At 36.8% G+C, this 17,909-nt stretch overlaps 2 protein-coding genes across 2 annotated transcripts; one reads left to right on the top strand and one right to left on the bottom strand.

Moving 5' to 3' along the window:
- Positions 1-6,472: 6,472 nt before the first annotated feature.
- On the bottom strand, positions 6,473-8,441 carry LOC133864364 (uncharacterized). Its single transcript, XM_062300670.1, has 2 exons — positions 8,245-8,441; positions 6,473-7,358 (listed from the first exon to the last, which is right to left on the bottom strand). The coding sequence occupies exon 2, from the start codon at positions 7,323-7,325 to the stop codon at positions 6,633-6,635; it is 693 nt and encodes a 230-aa protein (XP_062156654.1). The 5' UTR covers positions 7,326-7,358; positions 8,245-8,441; the 3' UTR covers positions 6,473-6,632.
- A 4,502-nt stretch (positions 8,442-12,943) lies between these two features.
- LOC133864722 (elongation of fatty acids protein 3-like) lies at positions 12,944-14,020 on the top strand. The gene has a single exon (XM_062301132.1). The coding sequence runs from the start codon at positions 13,069-13,071 to the stop codon at positions 13,930-13,932; it is 864 nt and encodes a 287-aa protein (XP_062157116.1). The 5' UTR covers positions 12,944-13,068; the 3' UTR covers positions 13,933-14,020.
- Positions 14,021-17,909: the final 3,889 nt, after the last annotated feature.

Genomic DNA, 17,909 nt, shown 5'->3' with positions numbered 1-17,909 from the left:
TATTCACAAGTTTCTTTACGCTTTTGATTGTAAAAAAGTTTTGAGTCAAAAACTATTTTTTTGTTTTATAAAGAAAAAACGTCTATTCAAAAGTGAAAAATAAGTGTTTTTGAATAAAAATTATTTTTAATTCCCTCGGCAACATACCACCTTTTTAATAATTAACATTTTTCAAGTCGTTCGATGCAAAGAACAACCTTAATTCACATAATTTTAAAATTTAGACAAGAGATTCTAATCCACGATTGGGTTGGAATTTGAAAATCAAATTCTAAAATTTCGAATTTCCAACCCAATTCTAGGGTATAATAAAAAAAATCTTTTTAAAAAAAAGTGTATATATGGACTTTTATTTTTTCAGAAACCATGTCCCTTACTTTAATTTTGTTGTGATGTTCCGGTCTTGCAGCTACGATCAAAAGATTATTAGTGCTCTCTTTTGCTACAATTCTCAAGCTTGTATGTCACAGCAACATGTATTGGGTTAAGGATTGAAATGTTAGATATTTGAACACCTTTTGAATGATAAGGATAAAGGAAAAATATAGGTGTGTGAAAATGATATATCAAACTATTAAGATGGGTCAGAAAAAGTTACTTTTTTTTATTATATTCCTATAACATCTCGGTGTCATTTGGGGTGTATCGTGGGCCATCCATTTTTCCTTTCTTCTTTTTTATCTTGTTTTTTTTTTTTAATAATTTTGTTTTTTTTTTATTAAAAGTGACACGTGTCATCATTCTATTAGTGCTGACATAGCACACTAACGGAATCTGTCAAGTATTTTGACGAAATTTGACTACAGGAACTAAATTATTATTTTGCCCTACCCTAAGGGCCTTTGAATAATTTTTTATGTTAGAGGGAGCGATTTGTAATTTAAGCTAACTATATGAACTGATTTTGCACCAGTAGTTTAGTTTAGTTTAGTTTTTTATTTTAAATTTTTAAAAAATAATGGTATTATAATAATAATAATAATAATAATAAAAAAAAAAAAAAAAAAAAGTGGTCATTTTGGAGTAATCCTTAAGTCCCTCATGTGTCACTTTTGCGTCCCTCAAAAAATAAGATGGCTTTTAAAATTACCGCTTGATCAAAATTAGTAGTGATCAATCATAAGTCAATAATGATTTTAAAAATCACCTCATTTTTTTAGGGATAGAAGAGGGACTTCTATTATTACTCGTCTTTAATTTTGGCACGTCTTGATAGTTTGATGTATTACTTTGGTACACTTGTCGATTCATAGATCTATTTTAGAAACATTCGTTATTACAAGAAAATGATAAAATAGAAGTATATATAAAAGGATCATTGTCAACCTCGTAATCAAAACTTTTTATAAAGAAAAAAAAAATGAAAAAATAACATCAAAATACAGCAATTTTGACTTTAAATTGCCCTTTCAAACTGTCGTTTACGGCGATCCTATTCCTGATCGATCGGTGTGCTAAGATTCAACAGGATCGAGCCAATCTTTTGATTCATTGTCAATATATAGTCTTTTAATTTGGTTTGTGTTGCACTATACTTGTTGTATTGGAGTTTTTGGTGGGCTATTCCACCTTCTTTTATTTTTTTTTTTTCGTTTTTTTTTTTTTATGTATTTTTTTGGGGGTATCCTTGTATTGTTGCTTAGAAAAACCAAAAACAGAGAAGGGATAAAAAGGAGAAGTTGGGTGGGGAGTGAAAGAAAGAAAAATGGGGATGAAGCATTTAATACATTCCCCCAAAGTCTTTGACTCATTAATAACACGGTTTGTTTGGTGTGGTATACATGTTGGCCCCTGTGTACCCTATTGACAATGATTGGGAAGTTCCCCACTTGGGTGATGTCACCTACATCACTGGAATATGGAGATCAGATCCCATTGAAGATTTTCTTTGGAAAATTTTAGGCTCTTTGTAAGTTTGTTTTGGGAAATTTTTTTTTTTTTTTTTTTTTTGAGAAGTGTATTTATATGACATCAAGGTAAAAGTTGTCAAATTTTTTTTTTTTTTTTTTTTTTACAGTCAGACTAGTAATGGGCAACATGTAAAATAGAAAAAATAGTAATTGAAAATCCGTCAGTTTCTAGAAGATCAGGGACGCTCCGATGCTTAAGTCGGTATGTTATTTGACCAAATAACTGAATTGAAAAGTTTAAAGTTTTCGAGAGTATATATGAGCCTGATTCTTTATATTTTGAGAGAATACTCCATTTTAACGCGACAGGTTTCTTGAATATGGTCTCTAGATGCTTGTCACATAATGGGCTTGTAGCTGCTTGATCAAAGGTGCATTTATTTTTTATTAGTTAGTTATTCTCCATGTAATGCGTTTGTGTAGTTATCTTCAACGGAGCGAGGTGCTTGAATGGGTCTAACTACAATTTTTATCTTCAACAAAAATTGTTTTTGTGAGTATTTTATATTTTGAATTGTTGGTTAGTATTTTTGGTTTTACAATAGAAAACAAATTAAAAACTTTTATCTATTAGAGCATAGCCTAAATCTCATAATTTTCAGAGGAGAGGAGTGCTTAAATCACATAACTTCCAGGACCAAGATTCAAGTTTTCAATTATCAACCAGTCTGATCCACTAAAATTATGCAAAAACAAATCAGGAAAAGGAAAAAAAAAAAAAGAAGAAGAAGAGAATGATTGCAGAAAAAGAAAGAGAAAAGAAAAACACATCTTTTCAACAAGAAGTTATAAACCATATCATTTAGACAGCAAGGCAAAGATCAATGATAGAAGAAGATTATGCCATCTGTTTATCATCCTGACAATCCAGTCGGCACTTTCATGTGCTTTATCATTGATAGGCTGACAATTGTTAATAATTGAAGATGGATTTTAACGCGTCTTGATTGTATGTTCTTTTGCAGAGCAGCCATGTTTACACCTTTTACCTGTGAATATTCCTTCACTTTAATTTGCCTCTATGCATACCTTCTTTTATCACCCTTGATTAATTTCTACCCATAATTCTCAATTAAAGTTGCTAAGGGTTCGTTTATATTTACATTTTCAAAATAACATCTTTCAAACATGCAGGTTGAAAAAGCGTTTAAAATCGTAATGCCAAGAACACTCCTACTAATGCATCAAAAAGAACAGAGTCAAATCTTTTGCCTCTCAGCCTGACTTGATTGAAAACGAATGCCAGAACGACACCACAATTTTAGTCTACATGATGCTAAATCCTGTTTCTATACTGTTTTTATGCTAACAAAACACAATGACATCCGTATTCTTTAAACATGTATACCCCTAAACTAAATCCTATTCGCTCAAAAATGAAACACAAGCCAAATCGGATCAAGATTTCCTATAATCAAGCAGGTAATTTGATCGAACACCCGCTATAACAACATATAGGCCCTATTGGGGACTTCTCACTATTACAAGAGATCTTCATCTCCCACAATCTCGGCTTGAGGATCATAGGGATCCGAATCCAGCCAAGCTGCACAAACCCCCAGCATATTCAAGCCCTAGCATACTAAGCACTGAATTACATCTGATGAAGAGGTCAAATCACATATTCACTGTTCAAAACTGTTTAGTAACGAAGCTACTGATGCACTAGAAAGCATAGAAAGTATACCGGCTGTATTCCCCAGTAAGTTCCTAAACATTTTGCACCAACTCGGAGGTACACATCCAGAAAGAAAACCACCAACAATGGATCCAAAGCCGTCAGCTGTGGCTGATAAAGAAACTGAGAATAAATTTGAAATCAATTTCATCCCTATTACTTCAATGAAAGAGATCTATACACATTTAGGAACCATACAAATCCTCATTTGAACTTGAACAATTGGATACCGTCACTCTATCACAGTAAACTGTTTGCTTCAATCTAAAAAGAATACCAGAGTCCACACCTTTCACACGTGATGTTTTGTAAGGAAACCAACAAGGATGGATCCAAAACGTCAGCTGAGGCTAATAAAGATGTCGAAGAAATTAAATATTGGGTTTTCTCATTAGTACTCCAACCAAAGAATGCATATTTCAGGAATCATACAAATCAACAATGCATTTGTGAATCATTCTTGTAACAAAAATGTTTGGAGTACTTTAACTTCTATTATAATCATTTATAAACTTGTGACCATTCACATGATAGTCACCACCATGTCAGCCACACAACCCTAACTATCTCTTCCAATTTGCAACCTCCCCAAGTTCAACCACCACCGCCGCACGGTCATGCCATCATCGGCTCCCACATTTGCATCACCATTAAAACACAACCACTGCTCATCCAACGTCAAAGCCCCCCACGCCACCTCCTCTGGCCAATTATGGGGGTGGCCAAATCATCCCCATGATCCATTAGGTGCCATGTGGATTGCCACATCAATTTAGTGATTAACGTGATAAGTGCCACGTAAATTGTTACATTAATTTATAAGCAACTTGTAGTAAAAGCTATAGTGGCCCATACTCAAGTGCTTAACCCTTCATTTCGAGAAGGCAGACGATCTTAACGGAAAAACAGCAACAACTGTAACATCACAGATGATCCACAGGAGGTCAGACTTCATATACGCATCTTTTTGCTTAAGTCCTTAACATAGCTATTATCTTGATCTCAGAATATCAGGTTAGCTATTAAACGTGCGTTTCCTTTGACTAAGTGGCTTTTTTTTCTTCTCTTTTTTTCTTTCCTTTTTCACTAAGTGGCTTAACAAGACTTATTCATCCCCTGCAATTTTTAATAACCCTTTCTTTTCTTTTTTTTGGATAAGTTTTCAGTAACCCTTTCTCCTCCCTTTTTATGGCAGATGCATTTTACAAATTCTACATTCAAGTGGGCATATAGCTGATCTACAGAACGTAAGAGCAGTCCCAACAGATGATGTAAATTTTGCTTTTAGCTAGTTTAGATAACAAGAATGATAAAACACCGTTCAATCAGTTTATCTAAACCAAATAAAATAGATTCAGCCAACATCCATGAACAGTGCAACGCCTAGCGTTGCACTGTTCACAGATCCAAACTTATTTTATTGGTTTTGTTCTTTCTTCTTTCTCTCGTGGGCGCGCCGCGTCTCTCTCTCTCTCTCTCTCTCTCTCTCTCTCTCTCTCTCTCTCTCTGTGTCGTGGCTTTCTTCTTTCTCTTGTGCGTCCCCAAGTCTCCCTCTCTTTGTGTCGTCGATGGTTGTTGCTTGGGCGGGTCGATATTGTTCTTGTTCCTCCGATCGATGGTTGGATGAGAGGGCGGTGTCGAACCAGATAACTCGTCTCCGATCCAGCCTCACTAGAGGTATTCGTCTATGACAACGCACTGGTCCAGTGGCTCATCGTCTCCCGCTTCAAGGTCTCGCCAAGCAACAACTTCGACTCTAACAATATCAACGCCAGAAAGAATGGCTCCTCCAACTCTGCTAATTTATTGAGTTTTTCTTTTTTTGTGTTTGTGGGATGGGTTTGTGGAAAACGGAGATGATGGGTTGGAGTTGATGAGAATAAGGCTTGATTTGGATATTTTTTACGAGGGAGAGGCGATCGACGGTGGAGATGTTGTGGAGGAGGACGCCGGAGGGAAAAGGAGGGAGAAGATGGCGTGGGTAGAATCATCCAAAAGAAAAAGAAAAAAGAAAAAAAAAAAAAAAAGAGTGCAGATGATGAGTGGCAGCGTGGAGATGGAACCATCCAGAAGAACAAAAAAAAAAAAATCTTTTTATGAGTGTAGTCTGTGCAGTTGATATACATGCGTGAAGATGAACCATCCTGAAGAAAGAAAGAAAAAAAGAATAAAAAATTTTAAAAATGCTTATTTTAATAAAATAGAGAGAAATTTAGATAATTTGATGGAGAATACCTTTTAAAACCCATTAACTAAATTAGATAAAGTGTGTTTTGGTTAGCTACAATAGATTGAGAAATAGATAAGCTGTTGGGAGTGGTCTAAAGACCATAAAGCGAGTTCGCACCACTCTCCTACATAAACAAGACCTATGTCAAGGAATGATGTTAGCTAAATCTGCTCTTTCCTTCTGCAGATTTAAGCATCAAAAAACTATTTTCCCTCCTGCCAAAAGGATTTTTCCCCCATTCTCCTCTATCAACAACCTTCTCAGGCAGCCTAATTCTAAAGAGGTGCCGACAACATTGTTTCCAATTGTAAAGAAGAGTTTAATTATTATTGGAAGTACAACAACACTATTCTTTGATTTGCTTACTTGTAAAAGAAACTATTCCGAAAGCATATTAAATACCAAAAACAGACTGAATTGCAATAAGAGTCTCTTGCAAAAAGTTTGCATCAAGAACATTGATTAAAAGCATCTTTATACTTGATGAAGCTTTACTGTACACGTGTCTTGCAATTAGATCTGGCAGATCTTGAACCAGAGTATTATAATGAAGACAGAAAACTAAACCACATTGATTTGAATGCACAATCCCTTAGGATGAAGAAGTTTCAAGACCACAACACAGGCACACACTAGAGAGATTTTGGAGCCCACTTAAGAAAAGCATACAAGTCCACCTTTTAGATTTCAAAAACACCGAATTGACAATCACGAAATGAAGTCATCAAGCTGCCAATGTATGTACAGATTGCAGACATTACATTGACCACTGTATAAAACCATCATAAGTTTAAGTTTGAGAGGTAAAAACAAATTACCAACAAAGTAGAGCAACGATGACAAAGATGCCAATCAGCAAAAGAAGATTCTTCAAAACAACATCAGCATGCTGTCCTCGACGGGCTGGTGGGTGGAACCTGAGAGAATGGGCCCCATGATACGTACTAAACCCATAGGGAAACCCAGAAGTCTGTCCATACACAGTTGCGTCCGGGAAGCCTTGAAACTGAATATTTAATAAGGACGGAATCAGACCACCAAAAGCAGTAGCCAGCGTGAAGTTACCAATCCTAGCCGTCGCCATTGGCCCAAACCCCCCCCTAAATCCAAAGCCATGATTGCTAAAGTTAAACTGATTTGCTTCCGGGGGAGGAGGAGGAGCAGTTTCGGTCCGTTGCCCTGCCGGACGGTTAGGAATGTCAATACCTGGATACGATTTTGATCGTGGGTCACTCTGTGTTTTGCCCCTTCCATATAGAGGAACCAATTTCTCCTCTTGAATGACGGCCTTGCAAACCGGGCATTCCTGGCAATGAGAGTGATGGTGGAGCCATCTATATAGACATGGCCAACAGAAGAGGTGGCCGCAAAGTGTAACAATTGGGTCTTGAGCTAAATCAAAGCAGATATTGCATTCAAAATCGCCCGCGTCATTGACGTTATTGCTTGAGCAAGACGGGTTTTGCTGTGGCACACTCGTTGTTGATTCCCCAAATCCACTTGCCATCTCTCAAGCTCCCAAAAACTCCAAAATGAATGCCTGTAATAACAAACAAATCCACAATCAACACCACAAGAAAAAAAATACCAACTCCATCAGTATAAGATACAAATTTCTCCAAAGCTAATATACAAGAACAAACCAAAACGTGATTACAAATCATTATACATTTTTATATATATTATGAAAGCCAATACGTACATAAAAGAATGGTCGCTAAAAAAATGATAAAAATAAAGACTTTAAATCAAAATGAGCCCAAGGGAGATCAATATGGCTATTGCTAAGATCAAGTGGGAGATCCGGGCTCGTGTCATTGCCAAGGGTCCTTATAAACGTTCATCTTTGAATCTTCATCTTGCTGATTTGTGGAATCTTCATGGCATTTTTCTGTAGTTAGCTGATTGTTATTTGCTTTCTGCAGTTTTGAGGTTGTATTTGTTGAGTGGCTTTGTTTGAGGCCTGCTGGTTTTTGGGCGTGTTTTTTGTCTGTTGTGTAGTTTGTTTGATTGTGGTAGGGCTTGTGGGTTGTTTGTTCCTTTTGCCCTGTGATTAGCTTGACCTTTAGGTGTGGTTCTTTGGTGTTTGGTTTATAAAGATTTTGATTCATCCAAGAAAAAAATATGGCTATTGCTGTTCCTATAACGAGCTAAAAATCAGAAACGTCTCCTAATCAAACCAAGACCTAGATTTCTTCAAGTCCCTCAAATAACAATCAGATCAAAGTAAATAAGCAATCAAGTTATATGTAAGAGACCCCAAAAAGATTTATATAATACCCAATTTGAAAAATCCTCAAAATTATAGCACCCAGATGGATAACAAGAATCAGGATAAACATGCTAAGCTTAACCAACGAAATTCAGAAACTCAATTGAACAAAAAATTAACGAAGATCCTAGATTGAGATTCGAGTAGTACTGACCTTTCTGATTGATAGGTACGCGAATTGGGTTTTATCGGAGATCGAATTCGGAACCACAGCGGTAGTCTCCGAAAACCTAATAAGTAATAACTCCGTGGAAGTTTCAAAGTTTTTCCGATCTTTCCCAACTTATACGGTTAGTCGGTCAGCGCCGCCGCCGCTGACTCGCTATGCATCTTTCTATGGGCTATGAAACAGCCAGATGAATTTCACTTTGGGCCTTGTAATAAAAATGAAGATAGATTTTATTTTATTTTATTTTATTTTTTTTGGTAATTACCTTTTTCCACCATTAACTACCAAAAAATGCGCAATGCCCCCATAAACTACCAACTCGACTAAAATAGAGCATTCAACTACCAAAGACAACTATTTTTCCCCCTTCCGTCAGTCAAAGGGGTTAAAACAAACGGTCAACGGGTCATATGCCGTTTTATATGGGAGCATGTTGGAAGATGATGGTAGTTCATGGGGGGAAAAGAGGAAGATGGTGGTAGTTTATAGGGAAAAAAAGGAAGAAAATGAGGGTAAAACGGCGTATGACTGACGGAATGGGGGAAAATAGTTATCTTTGGTAGTTGAATGCTCTATTTTGATCGAGTTGGTAATTCATGGGGGCATCGTGCATTTTTTGGTAGTTCATAAGGGGAAAAAGTAATTACCCTTTTTTTTTTTTTAAAGATAGATCATATTTTTCAAATAAAAGAGTTGTTAGGGGTACTATAATTTTTAGGGAAAAATCATATTTAGTTCTTATGTTTTTATCTTATTTGAATTTAATTCTTGAGCTTCTAATTTCAATAAAATGGTCCTTAGATTTTACACAAATTTTAAATAAGTCTTTCTGTCATTTTTTTTCTCAAAATAATAGTTTGTCATATTTAATGTATGTCTCAATTGACACATCAATGTCCATATCAGCACTTAATATCAATGATATATCATTAAGCGCCAAGTCATTCGTAAAAAAAAAAAAAAAAAAAAAAGACCCAACTCTATAAACAAAAACCACATTTTTCGTCATCCTAATATTCTAGATTTGTAACATTAGATAAAAAATCATTAAGTTTGATGCTCACATGGACATTGAAATTGTATTAGGTGCTACCATGAACCCTAAAGTGTGTTACATACTTAGGGGCTAGGGCTATGTGAGAAGGGCATTCATGAAATTATATATAATGCCTAGATGACTAAATAAAATATGTTTAGGGATTTGGATTCTTGCTCATTGGTTTTCTATTAGGAAGGATATAAGGGAATTAATTATCTCATTAGGTTTAGTAATATTTATTTATTTATCATTTCCATATTTTCAGCTTTGTAACCCTATAAATAGAGTATTGAGTAATGAAATAATATCAAGAAGAAATTATTAGACAACTCTTGTAGTTGCTTGGGAGTTTTTTAAGGTTTTTCGAATAATCATAACATTAGGAAGCCCAGAATACCTCGAATTATCCTACACAAATCTACCCAAATTATCATAATTATTATTGTTCAATGCCTGTTACGGAGGTTCGTAATAGAGTGTCAAATGAAACAAATGTGACAACTGAAAAATTATTAACTTTGAGTGTAAAGTAATAGAGGAATCAATTTAAAATTTAGACAAAATCTAAAGACCTTAATTTTTAAATTGAAAACCTAAAAATTAAATCCAAACAAGATGAAAACTTGATTTAGGATCTAAATTAAATTTAAATCATATTAAGGAGCTAAATATGATTTTTTTTTTTTTTTTCATAATTTTTATTATAAATTGATTAACAGTTCATTTACAGTTACCGCATCGATTATTAAATAATTAAATTTAATTATAATTAACGTAATAACGCCATTTCAGTTTATAAATATACATAAAACTTATCATATTAAATAATTAAATTTGAGAGGTCAGCAGGGGGTAAGAGAATTGTTGGAAAATTATAATAACACCCCAAAGCATTTTTCCTAAAAGTCGGTGCCAGTGACAGTGCCATGGTTATCAATTTTATTAGTATTAATATTTGGTCTGAATTGGAGGGCTGCTCAAGTACCAAGTCGCATTGACTCAAAACAGCTTTGGCAGATCAACAACCAACAGCTTTTGTAGTGCTTACCAGCGGAGTCTTTCCCCTCGTGCTTGACCTCTATTCCCACGTTGTTTTAGAGTTCCAAGTCCTGCGAATTTTAAGGTAGCATTGAAATCTAAGCCAAAAACCTGCACTGTTTTGTTTATTTGTAAATTGTTTTCTTCGTTACTGTCACATTCTTGGGAAATCAAAGCGAAAGCACTAAGAAGAAGAGGAGGAGGACCCCATATCCTTTGAAAAAAATAATGGTTTGAGCAAAACTGGTTGCTGACTTAGACTGACTGGGTCCTCCGACTCCATGTTTTTGATGCCGACACCCACAGAGAGTCAAATTACACCACTTTTTTCACCAAAGAATTGTCCAATGCTACTCGCCCACCACATCTCCAACCAAACATTTGTCCAATGCGTGCCCCTTGGAATTTGGAATTTGGAATTTGGAATTTGGAAATGGAACGACTTGGAGAAACAGCCAAGTATTTTCCAAAGAACAAAGTCGTAGAATTATTTCATTTATTTTTGTTTAATATTCCACGCTATACTCTAAAAGGAGAAGCGGATTGGCCTATAAAAAGTTAAAACTTTGATCTATTCTGATTTCCAAAGACATTAATTAAAAGGCTTTATTTGTTAAAACTCTTTTTTTTTTTTTTTTTTTTTGTGTGTCTTTTTATGTTTTCTTTTATCAAAATTAAAACATTATCAAACAATTTAAAATACAAAATATTTAAAATAATATTTATTTTTATGTCATGTTTTTGAATCAAAATATATATAAAAGAAAAAATCATTTTCGAATGCTAAGAAACGGAACCGACTTGATGGGAGTGACGGTCTGATGGCGAGTGGTCCCAGAGTGGAAATTGAATGGAATGCTTTTATTATTGGTGGATATTTTTTCTATTCAGATTTGATGTGCCGTGTAAAAATGACCATTCCTTCACACCCAGCTAAGCCTCTCAATAGTCAATACAAAATGTGTGACATTTCTTTGGCGTTTTCTCTCTCTTTTTTGAACCCATAATTATAATGGAGACCCCTTCAAAATAATCTCAACAGTCCTTTGGACATAATAATTTACAAGTGCGTTGGTTGAAATAATATTGGATTCCCACAATTGTCCTTTTTTTTTTCTTTTTTAAAGCATTCTCACCTAACTCTTCCATTGATTTCCCACTTCTTGATCTCGGAGTTTCCACTTTCGTAGAAGCTTCTTAGGGTAGGAAAAGTGTCCCTAATTTTTCCATTCTAAGTGTTCACATATCAATTGTTATGTGGAACTTAGGGGTATCATAATTTTATGTTTTGTTGTCGGATTTAGATTTTATCAAAGCGTAAATATAAAATTATATAAATTAATTTAATTTAATAAATCAGACTTTTCAATCTTAATTTATTAATTTCATATTAATTTTGTTACAGATCCTATAAAAAATTAATTAATTTTTTTTTCAAACCTATCCATGATGTTCATCTAAAGCTTAAGGGAATAACTTCAGTTCGGACTTGGTAAAAACCAAGTTCTTTATGCCCTCTAATAAAAAACAGACACATCAGCATATTACACCAAATGAAAATATGCAAAACACACACAAGCAAAACCTCCATTTCTCAAATCAATCGACAAGCAAAGCTCCAAAGCCTCCAATTACTGTTCAGTCTGCAAAGCCCTTGCCGGACCATCCCTGCCTCGCCCGAAGTCAGTTCTCCAGTCGACGACCCATAATCGGACGTCGCCTCCTGCTCCTCCAGCAATCGGATCCTCTCTCTGTTCGTCTCTCTCTCTCTCTCTCTCTCTCTCTCGGCATCTCTCTTTCTCTCTCCGACAACATCTCTCTCTCTCTCTATTTCACTCTCTCCCCCGATCTCACTCTCCTTATCTCCCCCTCTCAAACCCATTCAGCGCATCTCCGGTGTTCTCAGCTCTAATCGGCGCCAACCCTGCTCCATAGGAATTGCCGGACCGTCCCTGCCTAGCCGGAAGTCGGTTATGGCCACCGAAAATTGTGCCTCCAGCCACTGGTTGACGACCCATAACCGGACCTGCTCCTCTAGCGCTGGCTCACCGTCGATCGAATCCTCTCTCTCTGAGACAGTATCTCTCTCTTTGTTTCACTCTCTCCCCCGATCTCCCCCCCTCGAACCCACTCTCTCCTTCTGCCTCACCGTGTCCTAGTAAAAGGAAAGAAAAAGAACAGAAGAAGAAAGAACGAAGAGAAGCGATTCCGTACATCAACAGCATTTTAATTTTTTGGTTTTAATTTTTTAGCTGACGTGTCGACCGGTTATTGATGGGCAACAAACCCATATTTTCTACCATAACCAAACAGAAGGGGCTCTCAAAGCAGAAATATCCAACAGCCGACGGTTGATACTCGTCAGCCTTGTACACACGGCAGGTAATCCCACAGCACGGGAAACCCACGAGGCTGCCTTGTCAGCCTTGTACACACGGCAAACCTATTGGTCGCACAACTTGCACGTGTGAAATATCTAATATCGTCGTTATAGAAGGCCGACCCCCTATCAAAAAAAAAAAAAAAATGACCGACCCCATGCATCACCCTCCACGTGGCCACCAGTCACTCTCGTCCTCTAATTTAAATTATTTAATCCCAATACCAACACCTTCCTCTCTCAACACGTACAGAACGCGAATGACTCTTCGCGAAGAAGACGAAAAAGAGCCCCCGCCCACCTCCACCGTCCGATCATTCCTCCGAGTCAGCAACTGGATCGACCGGCGGTGATGATCAGCAAAACCCTGACCTACTGGCTCTCGGAGCACCCTGTGATCGTGGGGTTCCGGTGGAGCCACGCACAGTCGTGGGGCTCCACCTGGTCCTTCCTCTTCACCTCAATCGCGTTCTACCTGATCCTCTCGACCCTGCTCCACCTCTTCCTCGCGGTTCTCCTCCGGCCTGGCCGGTCCGTACCGCTCGGACCCATTCCGGCCCTGCACAGCCTCTCTATGGCCCTAATCTCCGCCACCATCGCCACCGGAATCCTCCTCTCCGCCGCCGCCGAGATCCGAGACACCCGCTGGTTCTGGCGCCGCTCCAAGACCCCCTTCCAATGGCTCCTCTGCTTCCCTCTCGGCACCCGACCCTCGGGCCGGGTCTTCTTCTGGTCCTACCTCTTCTACCTCACCCGCTTCCTCCACATGCTGCGGACAATCTTCGCCGTCCTACGACATCGTAGGCTCGCCTTCTTCCAGCTCTTCAACCACTCCATCCTCACCTGCATGGCCTTCCTCTGGCTCGAGTTTTCGCAGTCATTTCAAGTCCTGGCCATCGTCTTGACGACGTCGGTTTACTCCGTGGTGTATGGGTACCGGTTCTGGACCGCCATCGGGCTGCCCGGCGCGTGCTTTCCCTTCGTGGTGAGCTGCCAGATGGTGCTTCTGGGTTGCAACCTGGTGTGCCACATTGGGGTCCTGTTGCTTCATTTCTTCAAAGGCGGTTGCAACGGGATTGGCGCGTGGGTGTTCAATTCTGTCCTCAACGGGGCTATTCTGTTGCTGTTCTTGAAGTTCTACGTGAAAATGCACTTGAGGAAGAGAAAGTGCGGGTCCGAGGTTGTTCCGGAGGTGAAGAAGTGTAAAAATGAGTAAAATCCCACCAACTTGTTGCTAAGGAGGGACGATGAATAATGCTCTTTATTAACTGTGAATGAAATACTTTATGCGAGTTTCTGAGTTACCTAGATTTGCAGAGTAGTTATAGGGTTTATACAAATTGCTGAATTGAAAGCCGGCCCAGGGGAGCCAGGGGGACTTCAATTTTGCATTTCTCTTTTTGTTTTGAACATTTACTGGGAAAATTGTCTCTGCCCCGTGGTGGGATTCAACAATTTGATTGATTTCCTTTGTAAAAGCTTACTTCTTCAGATATTTTTAGGCTTTTAACATGGCCTCCAGATATGAAAAAGGTGGATCGTAAGGGGAGAGATGATAATCAGCCCGAACACTATTTAGATGGGCCCAGTTTGTCCCATGATTGGACAACTTCTTCTCTTTACTTTTCTAGCCTTCTAGAAAGGGGAAAGAGGGATGGTGCTACTGTGCTACATACAAACAAGGCTATGCAATGCACAGCTATAGCCTATACCCTCCTCCATGATTTTGCTTTTGACTTGTTACAGTATAAAGGTGCGTTTGCTTAGCAATGTAGAAACTGCAAAAGTGTGTTCAAGAGTCATATATCCTGCAACCATTTGAAGCTTTACCAGCCAACTATAATTTGAGAAGATGAATTGGTTCTTTCGTTGGTTGGGTAAATATGAAGACAGAAAAATAATCATGGTAAAAGTTTCTGTTGCTAGTTTGTTTCTAGTATTTAACAACAGGGGATCTAAACAAAGTGGAAGAAGAATATCCTCCACAGAACCTACCTAATTCTGCTAGTCAGCAGACTAATCTTCGAGTGCGCCAAAATGAGCGGTCAAATTGGGTGACAAGCATTTGACAATGAAAGCTGATAATAACGATGATCTAATGGCGTCAAGCTGTTAGACTGGACGTCGGATTGAAATTTGCTCAGGGGAGTGATTATGCACGATTCATATTTCACAACTATTTCACAATTAAGATATATAGAATGAAATTCATGCATATGGATCCCACCTAATGTGTCTTGGAGTTGTGGAATAGTTGTGCAAGGGTTGTAATTTTATCATTCTCTTTACTGTAATTTTTTTTTTTTTTTCAAATTTTATAAAATTCAAACAGAAAATAAGAAAGAAAGTGAGGTGTTCGGAAGCTCCGGACAGGTAAGCCGTGCACTTTGAACTGCTCGGGATGCCTGGCCCGAACTCCTCCCTCTCATTCTCTGTCCAACGAATTTCGAAGGATCCTCATCACTAAAGGGTATGAGCTTGTTAAAAACCTTCACCCGAAGCCCAAAAGAGGAAGGATCTTCGCCCAAAACCCCTTTTTCATATCTCAATTTAATTATTTTTTAATTCTCAAATGTTTGGGCCGGTACGGTCAGCCCAATCTGTATTGGCAGTTGCTTGGATGGTGGAATTTTACCTTAAAATTAATTTGGGTTTTATAAGAATTAGGTTTTGATCCACGACGTATGATTTGGGCTGGCATTGTTAGTTTCCTGAAAGAGATTTGTGGTGGGTCTATAGATCATTGAGTTTAATTGAAAACCCTCTTTCTTTTTGGCATAAACAGGACAATTAAAATTGGTATGGACATGAATGCATTTTTGGCTTGTGAGTTTACAGAAAGAGATTTGAATCTGAACACTTTATTCAAATCTCCGACCAAAAAGAAAAAATTGTGAATCATTTGCACCTTTAACTTTTGACAATAGTAAGAAGGGCACAGAGAAGCGGGTGTTTTTGGTAAAAAGTTTTAAAACGAGAAAGATATAAAGAATTGATTGATGTAATATAAAGGTAAAACGATAATTTTGAATTGTAAATTGGATCGAATAAAATTCTTCTCACATGCATTTTAATATAACATGTGATTTTTACATTCATTTTTAAAAATACATGTCAGAATCACATGGAATACGATCCTCTCCATTTCAAGTGAAATGAAAATGAGTCATTTCATAATCATAATTTTATTTCACAGATTTAACAATGTACATGATGTCACATGGTAAATATATTGACATGTCATCTAAAAATAGTAAATGACTTAGTATCATATACACTGTTAAATACAACAAAATAAAATATTGACTCTAGCTCTCTACATTTTAAGTGAAATGAAGAGAATTCTTATACGAATCATATGCTATAGGCAAAAATATCAATTTAGAAGAAAGTTTGTATTAGCCTTTACTTTACATCACCCCTACCACCAGGGCGGACCTGCATAGGGGCCAGGGGGGCCTGGCCCCCCCCCCAAGACCCAAAATTTTCTCCCAAAAAATTCAAAAAAAAAAAATTAATTAATTAATTTTACCTCTTAATTTTTTAATTTTTTTAGTTTTGTCCCCACAAAATTTTTTGTTTTCAATTTAGCCCCTCCATTTTTACAAGCTTGAGTCCACCACTGTCTAGCACAAACACTAATTCTGCTCCTTTTTTATAGACATATACGTATAAATTTTTTAAATTCATAAATCCAAACGCAACTATCTTTGTTTATTACTCGTATTTACGGGAAGCTACAATTTCAAAGGCAGCAAAGGGGTCGGACATTTACAATTGTCATATTTTTTAGAATAAAATTAAAGTCTCTTCTTTCTTTCTAATTCCCGGTTTTTGAGCACCAATAATATCATATTTGTTAATCTAAATCTTGTTTTAGACATCCTTAGAGTCCGCTTGGGTTTGCGATTTCAAAAAGTGTGATTTGAAAATAACGATTTTAAAATGTGCGATTTAAAAAAATGATTTTTAAAAACACGGTTAAGCGTTTGAAAAAATTGCAAATTAACCTTTTAAAATACTGGGTTTTCAAAAAAGCAACTCATTGCTTGTGATTTGAATAAGAATTTTTCTGCGTTTTCAAATCGTAATTTTTTAAAAACGCAGTTTTCAAACGGTTCATTTTTTACGATTTAGTTCAAAATCATATTTTTTCTCTACGAAATCGCAATCTCAAACACACCCTTAACTTGCTGAACTCTCTCAACAGCTGGACATTAGTTGCTAAGTTTCATGGAAGTGCAAATTCTCGTTCTCATAATTTAACAAAACGGATTATTTAGTGGGAAGCATTTTCAATTGTTTTTTTTTTTTAAAAAAAAAATATGCACTTCACACTTTAACTCCCACATTTACTGATGTGACAATAAAATTTTTAAAGAAATGCTTTGGAATGGAGATGCCCATTCCAAAGCATGTTCCAAGGAAGATGCTAGTAAAAACAGTTTCCTCAAAGGCCCATCCACCTTGTGTATGATTGACACTAATTAATTTTTATTATGAGTTGTAATCCTAGGTTTGGCTCCTCAATTTTAAAGCATTAAAGTTAACATATCGCCTATCTCTTTAGCCAAAAACATGTAGAGTACTGTGTTTGGCCTTGCAAATTTTCAGGCCAAAGGCGTGTTTCTAAATAAAATGGCTAAATACCTTACACACCCTTGTGGTTTAAAAATTTTATTTTTTGTCCCATCAGTTTTCATTTTTTTCATGTGGTACATGTGTTATGCGAAAAGACGAAGATGATATCTCCGTCAATTTTTTCGTCCAAAATTGACGGATTTCCACGTCAGCAACACGTGTCACCATTAAAATTATGACACGTGGCTACACAACTTTTTTCATTTTTTTTTTAAAAACTTTGGCCCATGGGGCCACCCCCATGGTCCAAAACCTTTTTTTTTTTTTTTTTTTTTTTTTTTTTTTTTTCACTTTGGTCATGGGGTTGGTTTAGTCACCCTCAAATCAGCCAATATGGGGATGGCCAAACCACTCATAGGCCAAATGGGGTGGCTGGTTTTTTTTTTTTTTTTTTTTTTTTTTTTTTTAAAAAAAATAATAATAAAAAAAGGCTTAAAATTTAAAAAAAAAATGAAAAAAACTGTGTAGCCACGTTTCGCAATTTCAATGGTTCCACGTGTCGCTAGCGTGGAAATCCGTCAGTTTTGGACAGAAAAATTGACGGAGGTACTA

Source organism: Alnus glutinosa, chromosome 3, assembly GCF_958979055.1.
Source record: "Alnus glutinosa chromosome 3, dhAlnGlut1.1, whole genome shotgun sequence".
Classification (NCBI taxonomy): domain Eukaryota; kingdom Viridiplantae; phylum Streptophyta; class Magnoliopsida; order Fagales; family Betulaceae; genus Alnus; species Alnus glutinosa.
This window is presented reverse-complemented; position numbering and strand designations above follow the sequence as displayed.